Raw genomic sequence first — 22,500 nt, forward strand, 5'->3', positions numbered from 1 at the left:
TAGGGATCAGGCACCACTGCACAACCCCATGTGGGGGGCTGCCTCCCCACATCTCCTGCTAATTATTCATACCAACTCTGAGATTCCCTTATCCCACTGTATGATAATCCCATTCAAAAGACTGCTGGCGGAAACTCCATTAGGAAGAATGTTTGCTCACATGAATGTTTGCTTTTTTAGAGCATGAAAAAGCATTCACTCAAGTGAATGCTAGCTCTTCCTAATTGTAACCATATATATGTATGTATGTATATGAATACACACACACACACACACACACACACACACACACACACACACACATATATATATATATATATATATATATATACACACACACACACACACACACACACACACACACACACACACACACACACACACACACACACACCTTATTCCATTCTATATGAACCATTTTTGAAGACCAGAATTCATTTTTGTTACAATATACCTGAATGTGTTTAAAGTGAAAGATGTCTGGGATACTCCCAAACCCAGAAACATTTTTGGTATGTCATTACATAATGTGGTCCTCACTATCCTTATAGTTTCTCTCAGACTGCTTTACCATTCTGGATGTGTTAGGCATTCCATCAAACAAATAATAACATCACAACCAGAGGTCTACATAACATATAAATGAAGAATGCAAGGCTGGCAATAGGAAAGAGGTACTAAAGTTTCACAAAGTCATTCGGAGTATTTGAAACAATAAGAAAATTCTAGAAGAATGTGAATGCCGTTATTATTCACACAAAGTCAAGCTGATTATGAATTACATCAGTGTTATCTTGCTCTTCATTACAGGACAATATGCATCAATATTATTTTGACCGTTTGTTTTCTCTCTCTAATGACGTTCTTTCAGAATCTTCCTTGGATTCAGACCATTTTGATATATAACTATCATGGCCTTTATTATTGGAAAGGTCAAAGGACAGTGCCAGGAGTAACAAAATAATAAGCATGTAGCTTTGATTTACCTAATGTAGATATACGAGTTCATAATCATTACTTAGGTTAGTTCCAGGCTAACTGCCATTTTAAGCGTAGCCAATTATCTCATGTGAGAAGAAGCCCTACACCTTGTGTCTGTAAACACCTTAACCATTATGCCAACCTCTTGCTTGCATTTCATGGGGAGGACTGATGATGTTTTGCTGAGGTTCAAAATATATCCACATCCTGAAGTTCTTTATGACCAGATGGTTATTAATTTTCTCTAGATGGTTTTAAAACCGTACTGCTTCGTTATGTAGAATTTGCTTAAGTAAGACTATATACGTTATCATTCTGATCATATTTTGGCTTCATATTATTCTTTCTTTTTCTTTCTTTCCTTCTTTCTTTCATAAAATTGTCTTACTACTGGAATTCTAGTTAAATACAGAATGTATGAAGGACTCTTTTGTCTTGGTCTACTCCATGTGAAGATGTACATTTTCAAATAATCGTCATTGACCCCCAGAACACTGATGACTGGGGCATACTTTTCTATACCAGGACTGACCTCTCAAACTCCTTCAATGTCTTTACAGATTTCTGCAAAAGTCAATTAGTCCCATACTGAGCAAATGAAAGTATATGGTCATCTGATCATCCTGTTCAATGTCTAGTAAATAGTCCTTAAGAAGGCACCACTGGCTGAAAGAGTGGCAGGGTAGCTCTGCTGATTTTTGGACATGGCTCTGTAAACTAGCAGCAATTTATTTTAACTTGACAGATTTGACTCCTTTAAACACTGACAGTGAGATTTAGAATAAAGATGAATACACCGGTACTTACTTCGGGAAGCTATTTCAATGTGTCTTCATTGGTAGTGACTTACAGAAGTATTCCAAAATCCAGCTGTGATCCAGATAGACAGTTTAGTTATCATCTTTAATGGATGCAAAACATGTACAATTTACGGATACCACATAAGACCTTGAAAGGTACCAGTAATGGCATAACATGACTATCATGTGCATCATCTGAGAAGATCACCACAGTATCAGTGGTGCTCTTACTAAAGTAGATGCCATCAGAATGGGAAAAAATAATCTTCAGAAATCACTTCTGCTGAAGTGGCTATGATATATGAGTGTCTAAATTTTCAGTGCTGAGACCCATTGTAAAATATCTAGCTTAATTACAATTACAGAATGAGACTCCACAGTAGAGAAAATAAATATTACAGAGACATATTAAAGGTACATCTGAAGAAACTAAACATGGGCACCAAAAATATAGAAAGTTGATTACCAGCTGATCTAAATGGAGCTGCAACATGCATCAGCAATGGAGACTTCTCTGAGAAGACATGGCTGCTGCTCAAAGTTAAATACAGAGTTAGAGCATAGCAAGGAAAGAGGAAAAAAAGTCAAACTAAAGGAGTACTTTTTTTACCTGAAACATTTGTAACTTGTACTTTCTACAAATGTGCCAGCATTTCTTGGACTGAAGTACTGCTAGAGAGATATAACAGTGTTCAACATGGAGCCTCTGTAGTGATTCCTCTTGAAATTAATGTTTGCTTATAGTCCATAGGCAAACAATTCTGCACAGAAATATTTCACTATCTATCTTGTCAGCTTAACAGTTATGATACTCCAGTAATGGTTTCCTTAACATTTTGGTATTGTTTCTTGACTTTGTTTTGTACTCCATGGAAATCCTGAAGCTGTTGATTGTAGTGTAGTTGGTTCATAGATTCATAGGTTCATAGGTGTGTACTAGGCTAATGGTCCTGGAGCCTTTACAAGCCTAGCCCATAGGATTACCCTGGCATCGTGCCACCCAACCTTAGTTCCTAGTGCCTCTGTCGAGTAGAGCCACTGGAGTGATCCCCGGGGTGGATTTTCTATTTCCCATCCACTCTTCAAGATTTCTCTTGAAGAGGGCCAGTGAGGTGCTCTGCTTGACATGTATGGGAAGTCTATTTCATTGCATGGGCAGTCTCTGGGTTATGAACCTATCCCTCCAGCATGTTCTGTTGATTGTGGTAATGAGGTTGAGGTCTCTGAAGCATGTGGTGTGGAGGGATTGGGATTTCTTTAGATGTAGCATTTCTAACAGAGCTGTGTCAGACATGACTTTGTAAGCCAAGCAGAGATCGCCTCTAAGTAGGCGATATGAGACAGAGAATAGTTGGAGTTTGAGTCTGTCCATATAGGACAAGTGTTTAAGGTCTAGAATCCTCTTTGTGAGGTACTTTTGCATTCTCTCCAGTTGTTGCAGGTGTCTAGTGAGGTATATGGCAAATGGGGCTTTGTACTCGATGATTGGTCTAATGAGGGAAGAGTAGAGGGAGACAATGACCTCTTTCTTCCTGTAGGCAAAACCCTTCGTAATGAGATGTGCCACATAGAAGGACTTTCTGATGACAGTGGCAACGTAGTTGTCCAAAGAGAGGTTGCTGTCAACCTGTGTTCCCAGATCTCTTATAATGCCTTCTGTGTTCAGTGGACTACCATCAATGTGGTAATTCAAGGGAACCGGGTTTTTCCCAAAGGGGATGAAGACATATTTTTTGGCATTGAGCTTAAGGCCATGGTTCTGACACCAGTCATTGGTCTCAGTGAGGCCTTTCTGTAGGATGTCAACATCACTTGGGGAGTTAATAATAGCTCCCAACTTGCAATCATCTGCGAACTTTATCAGCCAGAGTCCCTTTGTGTTGGCCTGGACTTCAGAGAAGTAGATACCAAACAGGAGAGGACCCAGGACTGAACTCTGTGGGACTCCACTCGTGACTGGTCGGCAGTCTGACTTGGAGTCAGCTACTTTCACACTGTGGGTTCTGTCTGTGAGCCAGTTTGCAACCCACCTAGTGATATAGGGGTTGATGCCTAGCTTAGTAAGTTTTTCTATAATTCCTAAATGGGGAATGGCATCAAAGGCCTTGGCTAGATCAAGGTAGGCTGTATGAATCAACTTACCTTCATCCACAGCTCTAGTGACTGACTCAAAGAAGTTGACCAAGTTGAGCAGGCGTGATCTACCCTTCACAAAACCAAACTGTATAGGATCCAGAGTTTGGAGATTCCTTATATCCTTGTTTATTAGGTCCATGATGATGCGTTCATAGCTTTGCATATCAGACTCATCAGGCTAATGGGGCAATAGTTCACAGGGTCTGTAGTTGCTCCTCCTTTGTGGAGAGGGATGACTGTAGCAGTGCACCATTTGGTAGGGGCAAAGCCTGAGGTGAGGCTGTGATTGAACAGGGCACACAGATGAGGTGCCAATTCACTCTGTAGTTCATGCAGAACACAGCCAGGGATACTGTCAGGTCCCCTAGAAGCTGTATTCTTGGCCTTAGACAGTGCTGTTTTAACCAGTGCAGCAGTAGTACTGGGTGCCTGGCAATCTACTGGTATTGTGGTTGGTCCTTTTGTGGGGGGAGAAAGGGGTAAAGTTAGCACTGAATCTGTCCGCGCCAGTATATTTGCAATATCTGTTGACTCATATTGAAGGTACCACTGTGCAAATCTTGGTATTGCCATGGATATTCTGTACATCACTATAGAAGGCCTTGTGGTTGTGTTTACTATCTGCTGCAATTCTGTTTTCATAGCTAGCTTTAGATGATTTCATGAGGGATCTCAACTTTTTGTTGCGGCTGATAAGGGAGTTTTTCCAGTCTTGGGACTTCACTTTATTCCGCATCATTTTCCTCCTTCTGTTGTACAGTTTGTTTACAGCAGGGGATCACTAGATTGGCTTCCTTTTTTTTGAGGAGAGCATTTTAGTTCTACTGGGTATGGCGGGATCCATGCATTTGTGTACATGTTCGTACAGTGCATTGGTGTAGTATATGGCGGTCATGCAACTATTCTCCATTTGCATGGGTGCCATGAAGTTAGCCACCTCTGTTTTTAGGAGCCCAAAGTTAGCTTTGGAGAAGTTTTGCATGGTGGTTACCTTTGTTGGGGGACTGGGTGGGATGTGAATTTCCAAGATGATTAGCTTGTGATTGGATCTAACCAGGGAGGAGTTGTCTATTAGTATAGAGCAACAGTTGCCCATGTTAGTAATGACCAGGTCAAGGATGTTGCTACCTCTAGTGGGGGTAAGAACAAGCTGGTCCAGGGCATTGGAATTGGGAATTCCAGAAAGCGTTGGGCAAGTGTATTGGTACATGAGTAGTTTTCCCAGTTAATGGAGGGGTAGTTGAAGTCGCCCAGTATGAGAATGTTAGGTTGGACCCTAATATTCTCCAGGGTGCTTAGGAATGTGGAGTGTGAATCTTGGGACATGGTTGGGGACCTATAGCAGGCTACAACCTGAATCGCTGTCTTACCCAATGTTAGCTGCACCTGAAGTATCTCAGATGCGTTATGTTGGGCTACCTGTTTGGAGGTGTGCGCATCCTTTATGAATACGGAAATGCCATCGCCTTTGGAGCTTCGGTCAAAGTTTTGGGGCCGAACGGTGTGGAATGAGTTGTAGCCTGGTAGTGCAGGCGTGCTTTCTGCTGCCTTGAACCAGGCCTCTGTTACAGCACAAATGTCGATGTTCTCCATTTTAAGGAGTACTTCGAGCAAGTGCATTTTGAGATTTAGACTTCTAGCGTTGAGCAGCATAACCCTCAAATTGCATTTGTTTGTAGCTGTTACGGTGGTAATTTGGTGTTTGGAACACCGCCTAAAAAAGGAACTATAGGGGTGGCAAGAGCCTTGGCCAGTATCCGGAAGCCCAGGGGTGACAGATGCAGGCCATCTCTGGCAAAGCATCGAGGTCTGTCAATCATGTCATCCCAGGCAGACAGATACTGGATCCCCCTAGAATGACACCAGAAACTTCTCCAGTTGCTGAAATCAATAATTTTCTGCTTGTACTGTGGTATCATTCTGGGTGATGGTAGGATGCTGCTCAGGGCTAGGGTCATACCCACCTGGGCTACATAATCTGAGAGCTCCTCCATGTCTCTCTTCATGTAGTCCAGGGAGGTACGTCTGAGGTTATTAACACCCACATGTACAATGACAGATTCATATTTGGCCAGATATTTTTGGTCTGCTGTTTTATACACTGTAACAAGGTATTAGCTTGTATTCTGATATGAGTCTGTGTTGCTGCTTCTCACATAAATTGATATAAGAAGAGTCAGAAATGTTTAAATATGTTTTACTGTTATCTGACTACACTTTAGGAATATGTGTAAATGTGTTTATTGTTATTTGACTACACTGTACTCATAAAAGCTATATTTGTATAGGTTCATAGGTTCATAGGTTTATACTAGGCTATCTGCCCTAAGGCATTTATAAGCCTAGCCCAAAGTTTTGTGGCTTACGCCACCCCTTATATGAAAAAATACTGTGCCCATTAGTTTGTTGTGCCTCTGTCCAGCAGTGACACAGAGATGATTCCCGGGGTAAACCTACGATCTCCCATCCACAGGTCAAGATTTCTCTTGAACAGAGCCAGCGAGGTGCTCTGCCTCACATGGACCAGGACTCTATTCCACAGCATAGGGAGTCTCTGAGTGATAAACCTATCCCTCCAGCATGTCCTATTTATATCCGTGCTAAGGTTTAAGTCACTTGCTCTAGTGGTTTTGGTGGATTTGGATTTTTTGAGGTGGAGCATGTCCATTAATTCCGGGTTGGACATGGCCTTGTATGTCAGGCACATGTCACCTCTGAGCAGACGGTATGCGACTGAATAGAGCTGGAGTTTCTTCAATCTGGCAGCATATGACAGATTTTGGAGTCCCTTTATCCTTTTGGTGAGGAACTTTTGGGGTCTCTCCAATTGCTGCAGATGTCGGGCGAGATACATCCCGAATGGGGCATTGTACTCGATCATTGGTCTGATAAGTGAAGAGTACAGGGGAACAATGACCTCACTAGATCTGGATGTGAATCCCTTCATGATCAGGTGGGCAATGTAGAAGGTCTTTCTAACCACTTTAGCAACGTGAGTGTCAAAAGAAAGGCCACTGTCAACCTGGGTCCCCAGGTCCCTGATAACCTCTTCTGTGCTTAGTGGATTGCCACCTGTATGACAAGTACTTCTGCAGTTGGTAGTAATGCTAGACATATCTGGTCACAGCTGATATTCTTACTATGGCAGTTTGGCTTAATATTCAGTATAAGTGGATGTCTCAAGTCCTAGCTAGCTACTGGGATTCTCAGGAAAAGAAAACTTGATTTAATATTTCCATACAGGTAATATTGTGTTAGTAGAAACATTTCCAGATGATTTATTTTTCTTTTTATCAGGAGAAACAGAGCAGATCTTTGGTGCAAGAATGCAGAAAGCCTCATCATCACCTTTGTGATTCCTTATCACCTCGTTGATTGCTAGTGTCATGTATTCCACAGCTTATAGTCACTTCTTCTGCTCCTCTTCAGGTGGTTAAGGTGAAATTTCTCAACTGTCAGTTGTCAGATGCAAAAGATACCCAGGAACATAATGTCAATCACTGTTTTCCAAAGGAAATCATTGCTGGTGTAAGTTCTAAGTATGAACCAGCAGTGGTTCCCTTCTTCTGAGATCTCCAAATGGAATCTGAGACATATGACTGCAAATACTCTTTTCAAAGGAGGTCCACTTGGGTAAATAATAATGAATATCATACACTTGTTTCTGAAGGCATAAAATAACAACTAGGCACTAATGACAACTTTTCTTCATTCCAGTATGTATATTCTATTTCTTCCCTATAAAATGATCCCTACACTCTCACATGTTAGTAAAGCATGACTTTTTTCTCCCTGTGATAGCATTTCCATGCTATTAGGATTCCTTATTACATACCTCAGTGCGTCTACATTAAATTCCATGCATGTTTCTTATAGGATTTGTTTCCCCTAACTTATATCTGAGTGACATTAAAATTAAGATTTATGACCCTGAAAACTCTATATAACATGGTGTGCGTTGCTCTGTCCACTTTCTTCCAGCATGAATGATTAATCTATTGAGTCTGTAGAACTGAAGGCTTACTGTGAAAAGAAAAGTTAGTGCTCTCATCCCTGTGGAATAAGCCATTCAAGAGACTTGGTGGTTCCTGTTGACAAAGCGAAGAAGTGGAGAATACTTTCTGTAAAGAAGTGTTTATTTCATAAAACTGCTTTATTTAGTCACTCTGTACAGCCAACACAAAATGTGCCCATTACATATGTGTAGGAGATGGGGAGAAAACATAAGTCAAGAAGTCACTCATTCAAATATATGCATATTTTCTCTCCAGAAATTACTATGTAAAGTAGTAGTTCACAATACTTCCAAAAAAACATCAGACTATGGGCACATAGAGTGCACTGTGGGAAAAGAACCTTTGGTTGAAAACCAGTTTCAGCATGGCAGTCTTCATTAATACATGTAGGAGGCAAAATAGGTACTCTGTTTTGTTGAATTCTTACAAATTCAACCACCATGTTTACAAAACATGCTTCCTTGAACTTGTTGAAGGGGAAAGTTAAATTCTTGCTTTTTTTGAACAAAAAGTGTTTGCCTTTCACTGAGCAATGATGGCCTTACAGATGATCTTAAGTGACACTGGCAAGGGGCGTGGGGTTATAGGCACCTTTGGTGGGACCAAGTGGTTGCCCCTGCATAAACTTATTTCAGAGAAATGTCTATACATCTTCTGATTCAAGGGGTAGTCCCCTGCATGCACTTATTTCATTCAAAATGTCTATTCAGCATATTCTGATCAGTTTTGTGCATGCAAGGCAGAATGCGTGCTATTTTGGGGGAGAATCTTACAAAATAACATTAACTATCTAGTGTGACATGGGGATCTTAGTACAGCTAAAAGATTAAGATATGACAAAATGTTTTTTAATCTCTTACAGCAGCTATCCTTCAATAACCATACATCTGCATTTTAGCTATGCATTTAGTGGAATTACATCACTTTCCAGGTCATTTTTATAGCCTTAGGACAGCTTGTTGACTATTGCAAAATGACCATATCATTATTGTAAAATAGAACATGTATGCCACATTTTATTGCAGGAAGTGAACTGTATTTCCCTAATATTTTTATAAGAAATGTGTTCCAAAATATGAAAAATACATGAAATTGAATGTTCTAGATGAGTAATCTTTCAATTCATGTCTGTGGAACTTAAAATTTCAAATACAGCCTTTCTTGCTGAAATGTACAGGATATGTTTATTTACTTTTGTGCTTAATATTCTAAAAAACTGGCACACATGGCTGTTATTTTATGGAGCTTGTAGGAAAATAAAAGTTTCAGTTAAAATGAATGAAAAATATATTGTTTGTTTTTACAGTCATACTAGTTGAAGTTTAGTTAATGCTTGTGCTAACATTTTAGGTACACCACTATGAAATGTAGCAATTATGCAGCCTTCGCTCTTCACTAAGCAAGCCATATATCTATGCATCGAACTAGATTCTGGTTACTTACAAGACTGTGGAAATTAAGTCTGAAATGGATGGACACAACTCTACATTCCTCAGATTCTTATTTAACTATCACTGTTAAGGGTTACATCTGACACAGATTGATATAACTTCTGTACCTTTTTACCAACTAATATTCACTGCTTATATAGCTGTCACAATTAAATAGCCTTTTTTAAAATGTTTTGTAAAAACTACCTACAAAGTGAGATGTACATTTGCTTTTACAAGTGGCTTTAGAAGCATTTGCCTTATAGGCACGTAACTCAGTAGGTCCATTGGTACTTACTAGGTTATTGATCTGTGAGGACCGTGAGAAGCCTAACCTTACATTCCCATGTTAGTTTTTAGCCCATATATTTTCTGTATGGCTAATTCAGAGGAGGGAAAACAAGGATATGTTGGGGCATTTACCTGTTGCCCCTGTCCATGAAGAACATGGATGCTAAACTAGGGCTGAATTTATTTTATAGGTCTCATAGGTTTATAGGTAGGTACTAGGCTATCGGCCCAAGGGCCTACGTAAGCCTAGCCAACAAGGTTCCATAGCTTACGCCACCCAAGAAAGTTATTTTCCTGTGCCACTGTCCCGCAGAGACACAGAAGTGATCCCTGAGGTGTATTTCCTATTTCCCATCCACTCATCAAGGTTACAAGGATATTACTAAATACTAAATGTTAAAGGACAATAATTAATACGAAACAGCCAACTTTAATAATGTATGATGGTCTCAGGACATGTTGTTGTAGACAATCATAAAAACAATATGGTTCTTTTTTATTTTATGCATTTGTTAACAAGGTAAGCTCACCGGACACCACTGTCTGTTTTTAGGAGAAGCTCATGAGCAACATCTGGTTAAGTGACTTACTCAGTCACAAACTGGCAAATAACATAGTGGGACTCAAACTCCTAACTACTGCAAGCAACTCATGAACAATTCAAGACCTTAATCCTCTGTACTAACTGCCAGATTACATATATTATAGAGCACTCAGGAAGTGCACAAACAAAAATAAATAAATACATTTTATTATGAATATTGAAAAATCTGTGTTTTATTTCTTCTGACCAGTTTCACACCCAAACCTGGGTTGTAGATTACAGCAGGCAACAGGTAGATATAAAAATCACATTTTTCAAAATTGTCCATCCAACAGTAAGATTTCAGGGACTATCCAAACAGTAACAGTTTAAAAACTACCTCAATATACAAATAACTTGATTACAGAAAGTAGAATTAACTTTATTTCAGAGAAAAACAAGTGTAAGCATCCAGGTAGATCTGAAAGAGGTAAGAAAAACAGTGTTGGGGATTAGACGGAGAGTTTTGGAGTAAAAATTACAAGGAGAGGTATGAAAATATATACATCTGTTATCCAACAGTATGAGATAGGAGGATTGTGTGTGCGTGGGGGAGATTATAAAGCAATACAGCTATTCCTGATGATAGTAAAGCCTGTCTGACATAGGTACTCACACAGTCAAGCCTGTTCTTCTTCCACAGGTAGTATGGGTCAGAAAGCTGTACCAATGAGTTCTTCAGGTTGACTGCAATTAAAGCACCAAGAACAGACTGTAGATGAGAAAATATTGTATGCAATTAAAAAGTATGAAAATACATGGAACTCTACATGCTCAGAAACATTGCTATGCATTGGGAAGTAGTTTATTACATGCAGTCTGTGTGTTAAACTGCTGTTCTACATACTTCACAGGTTAGAGAATACTACTTTCCATGTTTGTCTGCTACAAATGCCCACCTGTTTCCAGCATGTGAGCATAGCTTCTCTTCTTCTTCTTCTTTTGTCTTTTCCAGGTTAGGGGTCACCACAGTGGATCACCTGTCCGCTCATGATTGGCAGTGGAGTTTTACAGTGTCGAGTTGCCAGCCCAGCACCCAACCTTCCACAGAAGGCACACACACACACACACATGCAGTCACACCTAGGGCCAATTTAGAGTGTCCAATCCACCTACAGCATGTCTTTGAGGTGTGAGAGGAAACCGGAGCACCCGGAGGAAACCCACGTGACCACAGGGAGGACATGCAGACTCCGCACAGAAGGCACCCCAGCCAAGGATCAAACCAGGGAACCTCTTGCTGTGAGGCGACAATGCTAACCGCTGCACCACTGTGGCTACCCAGCATAACTTCTCTTCAATATAGTCAAAGAAAAAAGGTAAGCAAAAGTTACAAGGTGAGAAGTATAAACCGCCTTGCTTTTTTCTAAGATTTAGTTGTCACTTTTTAAATGGGATTTCTCCTTTCCTGGAGTCCTACGTGTAATAGCTCAGTCCTGTTCTTCACATGCTAGAACAGTTCAGTACTGCCTTGGTAGATCAGAGTCTCAGCGCTCTTGTATAGTTTTCCACCAGTGACAGCTGGGAAGGGTCTTCTCTATTTTCCACGTAATGATGAAGGCTGTACTAGCCAGCTGTCTAAGCGTGAAACAGTATGCCAGTCAGCTACAGAGTAAGTGGTGTGGCCAAGGTTTTCTGAAATTTTATGCCAGTTTGTACAAGAGATTCCAGAATGTAAGACCACCTCCAGGACAATGCACGTTTCTGAACAGCATACCTTTTTAGTATTAAACAAATGTTCAGCATTTTGAAAAAAAAATACAACTGTATATTTGTTCATTTCATTTAATTAAATTTAAGCTAGTTGTTGTATAGGCATAGCCTTTTTTCAAAATTTCAGTCACATAAACTAGAATGCCACCTTGTAAATGCACAAAACAATACAAACAACTCATTTAAAATAATTAAAGCATAAATAAGTGCAACATGGTGTTTCCAATCCTTCTTAAAAGTAACCAGACTCAAGCATGGAGAAAAGAAGATTTGAAACACGGAGTTTTCCATACAAGCACAGATTAACTACCTATAAATCTTGCAATACTATGCTGACATGCTGTCATGGCGTTGGGGGTTGGCATAATGGTTAAGGTTTTTACCTTACAAACATGAGGTACAATTTTTTTTCTCACCTCTGAGTGAAATTTGCTAAGCTTAAAATGGCTCACAAGGGCATCGATGATAGTATTTACCTATGAACCAATGAATCTCAAGGTATGGGTAAATCCAGCATTACCCACACACAGGTGTGGGTTGTTACTAATATACAATGCCACTGTGAAAGAAAGAAAAAAGAAATCACTTACTTTTTAAAATAAGGGCACTATTTTAAGGACCTTTAATCTTCTTCTGCCTCTTCTGTATCACAGTGGATATCTGAGTGATATACTGAGCTTGCCTATGGTATGTAATGTGCCCTAATTTGTATTCATTTGCTTGTTTTACTTTATTTAGCTTGGGCTGATTATAACTTATTTATTTTGGTTGTCCTGCTTATTGTTTGTTTTTCACTGCGTAGTTCTCAGATAAGCATTTTAATAAAGCTGATGTTGATGCTTGTAGTAAATTTTTGAAATGCAGCTTACAGGTCTGTTTTTCTTTCTGCTTTTCATGCTGTCTATGAATCTGGCACTGAAGGTACTTGTAGTCATTTTGGATTCTCAGACAGCATAATAAGTCTTGGCAATAGCAACTTGTTAGCGTGAGATCCCAGGCACACATCTAGAAGATCTTTTCCTGATGTGTGAGCTGCTTTCCATGCAGTTTTGTAATCGGCTATTGTAGATGTGTACTGGAGTGATAGTAAAACGAGAAATAAAATTAAAAAAAGGTGGTGCTGCGGTGACGTTGTCTCCTCACAGTAAGACGCTGTCCGGTTCGATTCTCAGCTAGAGCGTCTTCAGCGTGGAGACATGCGTGAATGGGCGTACCTTCGTTGAAGGTTGTGTGTCAGGGCTGGTAACTCGGCATGTAAAAATCAACTACCAATCATTAGCGGACTGGAGTTCCGCTGTGACGACCCCTAACCGGGAAAAGCCGAAAGAAGACTACTACATGCCATAAGGAAAAAGAAATACAAAGGACAAACTGTCTTAATTGTGTGTGCATCTGCTGTTCTCTGAGTATTTTTTAATTATTTTTGAAAAATTTGTGTGTGTGTGTTTGCGTATGTGTGTATGTGTATTGTGTCAGTCTGACTTTGGGGAAGGTGGAAGATCCCTCCTATCAGCTATACCTTTTTTTAATAGCTACAGGTACTAGGATTTGTCTTGTGGATAATGCTGGATTTACAATAGGCCTTTGAATATTAATTACAGGAATGATCTAATAAGCATGAAGCATTTTGAGTATCACTGAGGTTTCATAGTATAATATAATACATTTTATACATCAGAGCCATAGCTTGCATGGGATGAATGAAGAAGATACCCCAAGCACAAGCTGTTATGGGCTGCAATTGGCAGGTTTTGATGATGTGGAAATGCAGAAATGGAACTGATTTCTGAAGCCATGAGATGATGCACAAAGGGACATTATGGGGTCCAAATGGAGAGATGATGGGATCCGAATAGAGAGATGATGGGGTCTGAATAGAGAGATGATAGGGTTCGAATGGAGAGATGATTGGTGTCCGAATGGAGAGACAACAATTCAGCAGTGTATTACTGAAATTGAATTTATCCTCAAGTCTTGGTGAGTACCTTCATGAGGTGGACCCTGTTTTTCACAAAACCTCACCACGACAACACTGATATATAGACTGTATTTTTATATAGCATATATCATGGACAGAAGTAGGTCAAGGATTAAATAAAGATAGCTGGGTGCACAAGACCCAGGATAAAAAAGTGCCCAGTCCTGGTAGGCGCACTGGTGCCAGGTCTGGAAAAATGACAGTGCAGAATCCTCAAAATACGGAAACATTCCTACAATGGGGCCAGGTCAGGCTCAGGGGGAGGATGACCCCCCCCCTGTTGTAGAAGGAAGTAGTAGTCCACAAAAAACACATAAACTGATAGGCCAAAGAAGAGGCATAAGGATGACAAAGTGGACTATTGAGGATAAAAAAGAAATTATGTATTGTTACTTTTATGCAAAAAGCCCACAATTTCCAGACACAAGGTTTACAAAAAGATTAAGAGAGAAATTGAAAGAAAGAAAAATATTTCCACAAGAGAAACTGCTGGAAGCTTCAAATAAAAATTTGTGTTCATTAATACAACAGATTTGTGAAAAACATTATAAAGACCAAGAAATTTTGATCTGTTTGGAAAAAGAAGCATCTGAGAAAGTGTGAAAATATAAATAACAAAACCTAGAGATTTTTGAAAAGTATAAAAAAGAAATATGGAAATGGGAAAGAAAGAGATATCTGATATGGTGCAATATCTCTGCAAAGTCGAAGGCCAAATTAATCAATACAAAAAAGGCAGCCCCAAAGATATTCGTAGAGAAATACAGGCAAAGGCATCTGGATATGGAAAATTTCACAATAAAAAAATAATATCACAAAGAGGGAATGTAGAAAAGAAGATTAGTAAAGTAGAAGTAAAAAAAAATAGAAGTTGAAGTTATGGAGTGCTGTGAAGTGAAGGATTTAGTGTATTGATGCCGACTGAGTCTACTAGCATGGACTGACTACAATAAAGCATGTGACAGTATCCCACATTCATGAATAAAAGAGTGCTTAAAATGTATAAGATACACCATACACTATCGCAAATAATAAACTAAAAATATCAGCACAGGCAGAAAAACTTAGAAGATGCACAGATAAATATAATGGAAAAGTAAAAATAAAGAATTTATTGATGACCCAAAAAAGTTTTATAGGGAATTGGAAAATAAGGTAAAAAGAGTTGAAAGACCAGCAAAAAAAGAAGATATAAATGCATTTTGGAGAAGTATTTATGAAGATCCTGAGAAACATAACAAAGATGCTAAATGGATAGAAGAAGTAAAAGAAAGAATAAAAAGTTTAAAGGTACAGGATATGAAATGGGATAAAGTAACAGCCAGAGAGATTGAAACAAAGTTAAGAAAAGCCTCTAATTAGAAAAACCACAGGCCCAGATGCAATACCTTACTGGTTAAAAATATTAACATCTTTGCACAAAGATTTAGTAATGAATAAGAACTATTTATATGCTCACCCCGAACAGACACCAGCCTGGTTAACAACAGGAAAAACAATGCTCCTACTTAAGAGTGAACCTGCAAGCTATCCTAAAAATTATAGACCAATAACTTGGCTTCTGACGACGTATAAACTATACACTGGAATTTATGCCAATTGAGTCCACTGGCATGGACTAACTACAAAAAAGCATTTTTCAGTATCCCACATTCATGAATAAAAGAGTGCTTAAAAATGTATAAGACACACCCTACACTGAGCGATTACAGTACAGTAACCATGAAACTCTCGCAAGCCACTTTGCAATTAAGCCATGACAAAGGACAAATTATTATTCCACGGTTAAAAATTCAAAGGGGGATATTCCAGGGTGACTCCCTGTCACTGCTGCTATTCTGCCTTGCCCTTAACCCATTAAGATGTCTACTTAACAGATTAGGCCATGGCTATAATATGGCTCCTAGTGTAAAGACTTCTCATCTTCTCTTTGTCGATAATTTAAAACTGTATAGCTCATCAGATGAGAAACTGAAAGCACAACTGCAAGTAGTTAAAACTTTTTCAGATGATATAAGAATGTCATTTGGTCTTGATAAATATGCAAAAGTAACCTTTAAAGCAGGAAAGCTCCAGCACCAAGAAAACATCAGTTTGGGACAAGAATGTGATATAAAAGAACTTGAGCAAGAGGGAGTGTATACATATTTGGGAATTGATGAAGGCTCAATGATAAAACATGAAAAAATGAGAATAAAACTTAGTAAGGAACATTTTAGAAGATGTAAATTAATTCTGAAAACAGCATTGACATCTAGGAACAAAAATTCAAGCTATAACCCAGATTGCTCTTCCTGTCCTAACTTACAGTTTTGGAGTGACTGACTGGCCCCAAAATGTGTTGGATACATTATATAGGAAAACAAGAAGGATGCTTCATGCTCACCAAATGATTTATAAAAAATCAGTGCATACCAAGATTATATATTCCCCATTCCAAAGGAGGTATGGTCCTCCTTGAAATTGATTACATGTATGCATCTGCAATCGTAGGACTGCACGCATATCTGCTGACCTCACAAGACCCAAACATAGTGAAAGTTTTGAAACATGAGAAGAATAAATCTAAGATAACTTCTCTGCTTAATCTAGCAGAAGCATATCGGCGTCAAGCAGGAATGGAAATCAAACCAGAAGTAGATAAAAATCAGACAGCAACTGAATGTGCCAAAAAACAAAAGAAAGAATATAAGGTGAAGGATCAGATGAAAAGGCAAAAAATGTGGAAAATGCATAAATATAGTTGCAAGTAAGGAAAACTCCTGGAAGAACCGCATGTTGATTAAGATCGAATGCAGGAATGGTTAAGGAGAGGCAAATTCAAACCAAAAGATGAAAGGTTAATGCTCCAGATAGTGAGCTACATACATGTTGGTATACAAAGTCCATTGAACATGTGGGCGAAACAGATAATAGTAAGTTTTGTAAAATAGAATTGGAAACAGTCGCACACCTTGTTGCTGGTTGTGACAAGCTAATGGCAGAAGGACTGTATACTGAAAGGCATAATAATAATGTGGCAAGACTGTTGCACTGGGGATTGTGCAAACCTTATAATACTGAAGTAGCTGAAAAATACTGGAAACATGAGCCACAAAGCATCATAGAAAATGATGAAGTCTACATCACATGGGATCACCCAATACCAACAGTCCTAAAGATAGAAGTGAGAAAACCAGATATAGAGGTCCATGAAAAGAAGACAAAGGTAGCATTGATCATTGAAATCGCTATACCCAGTGACTACAATGCCTTGTGTACAGAGAGAGATACACAAAGTCATAAAAGAAAGATACCCAGACAGTTCCAATAGTAGTAGAAGCAACAGGTCTTATAAAAAAAATCTACAATCATATTTAGATATGTTACCAATACTTCTAACTCTGTACGAATTGCAGAAGGAGTCATTACTGGGCACATTGTTGCGAAGAGCACTTCTAGCTGACATCAAAGACTTAAATAATACTAATTTCATGAACTTTAATCATACTTTGACTTAGGAGTGGGGTCCATTCCCATCATGGTATAAGAAACCCAAAATACTTGGAGAAATTAAAAAAGGACATTGCCAGCATCACCTACTAATATAAGTTTTAATAACATCCTAATACCAGCCCTTAATATTCTTCTGCACTAAATTATCCATTACTTAGCTTTCTTCTTCAAATCAATAAGAAAGACTAAAGCAAACAAATGTCTACAAAACACAGATTACAACTATAACCCTGACTTCCATTTGTTATACCCAAAGCTGCAAAGAATGGGGAGTGACATACTCAGCAACCCCCTATTTATATAACATTCACAATAGCCACCATACCTCACAATGCCAAACGTACAGTTACAATACCATGTCCAAAGGTCACTGTACCCATCACTGTTACAGTTGTCAAACAATAGCAAATATTTGCCACTTAGCCAAAAGATCAGAAAAAAAATCATATACAGTCAAATGCTAAACTACATATAAAACAGGATTGCAAGCTAGTAAACAGCACATAATTGGTCTTAAATACAATAATATCAAAGCAGTTTATTCTCTTACAAATGCAATACTAACAAGTATTTGAAAAGGGCCTCTTAAAAGGATCCATGTTTATAGCGTCTATATCATGTTATCGAAAGCTGATATAATCGAACACCTATTAATCGGCACCAAAATGTTGAGTGCAGACGAAAGCTAATATAATCGTAAATATATTAATCGAAGAGTTATACTTGGCCCGAAAGAACCAGTGACGTATTGCGTCTTACATCCAGGAACGCTTCTTTGTAATTAATTAATTTGTAATTAATTAGTAAAGCATACATTAAGGATGTATAACACAGTAGTATACCCCATCTAATAAAAAAGGTATAAACATTTACTCTGTAAATGGTATAATACATACCATGCTTACCCAGAAGTAAACTCTGAATGTGTTATAAATCATGTAAGAAAACAAAACATATCGTGCATTACACCACAACAGCATACAAGCCACGGCTGATACTTCGCAATTCTGTCCAGGAATGTAGGTAACACATATACAACTGTTATCTCACAGAAACATAGGAAAATGTTACAGATAGATGGCTATTTGTATAATTTAGAGAGGACTGTGAAAAGTAAACATTACTGGTGTTGCAGATACAAGCTAGTTTCGAAATGTAAAGACAGGGCTATTAGTGTTAGTGTAGCAGATGGTGAACAATTATTAAAGACTGTCTCTCACCAACATGCTCAAGATCCAGCCGACGTGGAATGATACACAGCTTGCCATACCTTAAAACAGACAGCACAACATTGTAGGACTACACCAGCATTACTTGTTGATGATGTTATTGCATCTACTTCTGTTGAAAGTACTGTGCATTTACCCTCATGTAGGTCTATGTTGCAGCAGGTCAATAGGGTGAGGCGTAAACAAATGTTAACCTACCCTGTTGCACACACTTCTCTACCTACAGTAGACACTACCGAGTATTGCCTCAAGCAAGTTAGATTCATACAACAGCGCATGGTTGACATACACACTAATACGCATGTATTGGTATTTACCACTAAGGCAAATCTACAGGATTTGTGTGAGTGTTATATGGTTTATGGATGGGATTTTCTTTACTAAAGCTCACTTTTGTAGACAACTGCACACAATACATGCCTTCATAACATGTGGTGATACCGGCAAATGTGTACCGCTTATTTACTATCTAATGACAAAAAAGTCATACAAAGCGTATAACTATTTGTGGGATTGTGTATTCAGCTTCTTGACATCGTACAAATTGCAATTTTCTGTTAAATACATCCTCACAGATTTCGAGATGGCATCTATTAAAAGTGTTAAAAAAAATTTCAATGATATTGTAAGCAAAGGTTGTCTTTTTCACTTTGCACAAGCTATCTGCCGGAAAGTGCAAGGTTTAGGACTAGCTGCTCTATATGGGACATCTCCGTCATTTCAACTATCAGTTAAGAAGTTAGTTGCGCTAGCATTCCTGAATGAAAGCGAAGTACTTCCTGCATTTCAATCATTATGTACAACCTTCCCTATTCAGGGTAAGGAGTTGTTAACGTATTTTACTGAAGTGTATGCATTAGGGCGGCCTAGAAAAGTACAAACTAGGGTGGTGATGATGTCACGATTCCCTCCTATATTTCCCATTGTGTTTTGGAATATTTCCTCTCTGAATACATTATCCTTACCTAGGACACAAAACTATGTAGAAGGATGGCACAGACGTATACGTTGTCTCTTAGGGAAGCGTATATGTGATAAAGCAGCTGTACTTCACGTGTTAGTACGTGAGCAAAATAGGGTTAATGAAGTTAGATTGCAGCTAATGGCAGGTTCATCTGTTTCACCGAAGAAAAGAAAGACACTGGAGAAACAGTATAGGATGCAATCGGTGTTAAATAAACGCTCTGACTACACCCCTGAAGGCTTTTTGACAGCTATAGCTATGCTTCTGAAGGTGTAGATCAGTTTATTAAGTCTATGAACGCACCAAGCACAATTGTAAATGTTATTTTCACATTAATTATTTTCATTTACACTACGTTTTAATGTGTATGTAATAAAATATACTATTGTGCAAGTCATGTTATTATTTATAGTTTTCTGCACTGTGGTATGGGTATTTACTATATTAATTTACAGTCACATACGTTAGAACAGTAAAATCTACTGTTCACATGCACCGAAGCAGGGATTGCGAAGTGGCCAACCAAAACTTTTTGACATTTTCAGTTACGATTATATTAGCTTTCAATATTTCCTACTCTCGACATTTTGGTGCCAATTATTAGGTATTCGATTATATCAGCTTTTGATAACATGATATAGATGCTGTTTATAGACCTAAGATGAGTATTTGAAGCAGTTTGTCTTTTAATTCTTTTGATAACCAGCAATAATCACACCTACACCAGCCTTCCCAAAAAGGTGTCTCTCCCAAGGACTTGTGCTAGCTCCCCTATTTTCTCCTTGTGCACAAACGGTCTATTGTGGACTAGACCACAAATTAATTGTCTGTTTTATTTAGATGATATTTGTCATCACTAAAGCTCATAAAGTTAACATTATACTTCACTTATATATCACTATAAAGCTCATAAAGTTGTGCATTGTTTAAATATACCACTTTAATTGAATCTTAACAACTTTTTGAAGAAGTCTCCAATAACAAATTAACTAACAATGTACAAAAATGTAAATACAAAAAGGTTAGAAATTATTAGATATAAGCTCTTTCACAAAAGTAGATGATAGTGGAATTTTAAGGAAGTATAGTTAAAGAGGAGGTGCCACACAGTAAATAAAATATAAAACAGCACATATATCAAGCTTATTATTAGTTGTAGGAATTGGTATAGTTGGTGATGGGTGATATACAGAGTCCGTGGTAAGTGTTACGTTGTTTGCTAGGGCAAGGTCTGAGATTAATATGATCACTGGAGTAGATGAGATGGTAAAGGCTGTAGGCACAAAACATATTCTATCTTAACTTCACAGTAGAATGCTTAAGCAAACAAATGCAATGGAGCTTCTTAAGTGATTAACAACAATGATAGACCATAGAACAGTTGCTCAGGTAGCCTACATATAATATGCCATTTGGAACAGCAAATTTAAAAACTATATACCAAATCATACACCCTTGGAATGTTTCTCAGGATGGTAGCCTTTGTGTATACTATTTGGTTAGCTAACAGAAAATGGGGAGCACTCTAAAATAAAGAGGGTTTCCTAGCAAAAGAAGGTAGTGTAATGCTTAGTATTGAAACTGGTCTTTTTTAAATAATGTGTTACTGACACAAGATAGGTTACTTCCGCGGTGGTGAAATAAAGAGGGTTTCCTAGTAAAAGAAGGTAGTGTAATGCTTACTATTGAAACTGGTCTTTTTTAATAAATGTGTTACTGACGCAAGAGAGGTTACTTCCACGGTGGTGTAGCAGTGGCGTTGTGGCCTTACAGCAAGAGGTTCTCCCGTTCGATTCTCGGCTTGGGTTGGGAGTGCCTTCTGTGTGGAGTCTGCATGTCCCCCCATGGTCGAGTGGGCGTTCGAAAGACATGCGTTGAATGGGCATGCCTTTGTTGAAGGTTGGGCGTCAGGCTGGCAACTCAACACCATAAAACCAACTGCCAATCATTAGCAGACCGGAGTTCCGCTGTGGAGACCCTGAACCGGGAAAAGCCGAAAGACAAACAACAACAACTGACAAAAGAGAGGTTCTGGATAGAAAAGTATACCTTTTCCTGCAAAGACAGTGATTTATAACAGGGTTTATACATGAGGAGAGTAAAAACATAAGAACTAAATTGGCAGGTTTGAATACATTTAAATAAAGGTTCTTTACAGAACAGACAGTCAGTGAAGAAAGACACAGAGTCACATTTAAGCTTGTTGTGATACTTTCATAAGACAAACCTACGTGGACTGGACAGGCTTGGCTATCTTTCCTTCTAGTATATAGCTTTGCATTTAGCTTAGAAGCACATTGTCTCCTTCTTTACATTTATCTAAAGACAGGTTCAAGGCAGCTGGGATTTGGATACACATTTATGCACATAATACATATTTTCTCACCTTAGGAAGAGGCTGTAGGTAAACTCCAAGAGTTAGCAGTGTAACCAGGACTACGGCCATTACACAGAAGCTTGCCACCTGAAAAGTGAGGTGTTCAGACAGATTAGTATACGTGAGCTAATTCTGAGCAGCAAAGGAGGCAAACAATACATAAGTACTCAGGGTATCACATGCTTTGCAGTTCGAGATTGTTAAGCTCAGGGAAGTACTAAGGGAAAAGTGCTAGTGGATAAAAGCCTGATGCTTCCTGTATAAGGCAGCAACCTCACCTCCACACGCAGGCTTATTCCCCTCTCCAGCCATCCATGACACTACTTGTGATGACTTGTCATGACAGATGTGTACAACTGGCTCCAGCAGCTGTTACCATATCTTTCACATTATAAGTGTAAGAAATCTGAGTAAACCCTAAAATAATGGGGGGACAAAAGCCCACAAATAGGGACAGATCTTAAATATTGCTCTTATAAGCCTAGAAAGTTGATAAAATTAGACGGA

The 22,500-nt window shown here is 38.6% G+C and overlaps 1 protein-coding gene across 1 annotated transcript in view; it reads right to left on the reverse strand.

The window, feature by feature from the left end:
• SLC26A9 (solute carrier family 26 member 9) overlaps nucleotides 1-22,500 on the reverse strand; it is a 292,279-nt gene that overhangs the window by 102,868 nt on the left and 166,911 nt on the right. Inside the window, exons 10-11 of the mRNA XM_044076840.1 lie at nucleotides 22,003-22,080; nucleotides 10,854-10,949 (exon numbers count right to left, since the gene is read on the reverse strand). Of these exons, the coding sequence (XP_043932775.1) occupies nucleotides 10,854-10,949; nucleotides 22,003-22,080 (174 nt within the window). The remainder of the gene's footprint in view (nucleotides 1-10,853; nucleotides 10,950-22,002; nucleotides 22,081-22,500) is intronic.

This window comes from Protopterus annectens, chromosome 7.part0, assembly GCF_019279795.1.
Source record: "Protopterus annectens isolate FY-2018-M chromosome 7.part0, PAN1.0, whole genome shotgun sequence".
Classification (NCBI taxonomy): domain Eukaryota; kingdom Metazoa; phylum Chordata; order Ceratodontiformes; family Protopteridae; genus Protopterus; species Protopterus annectens.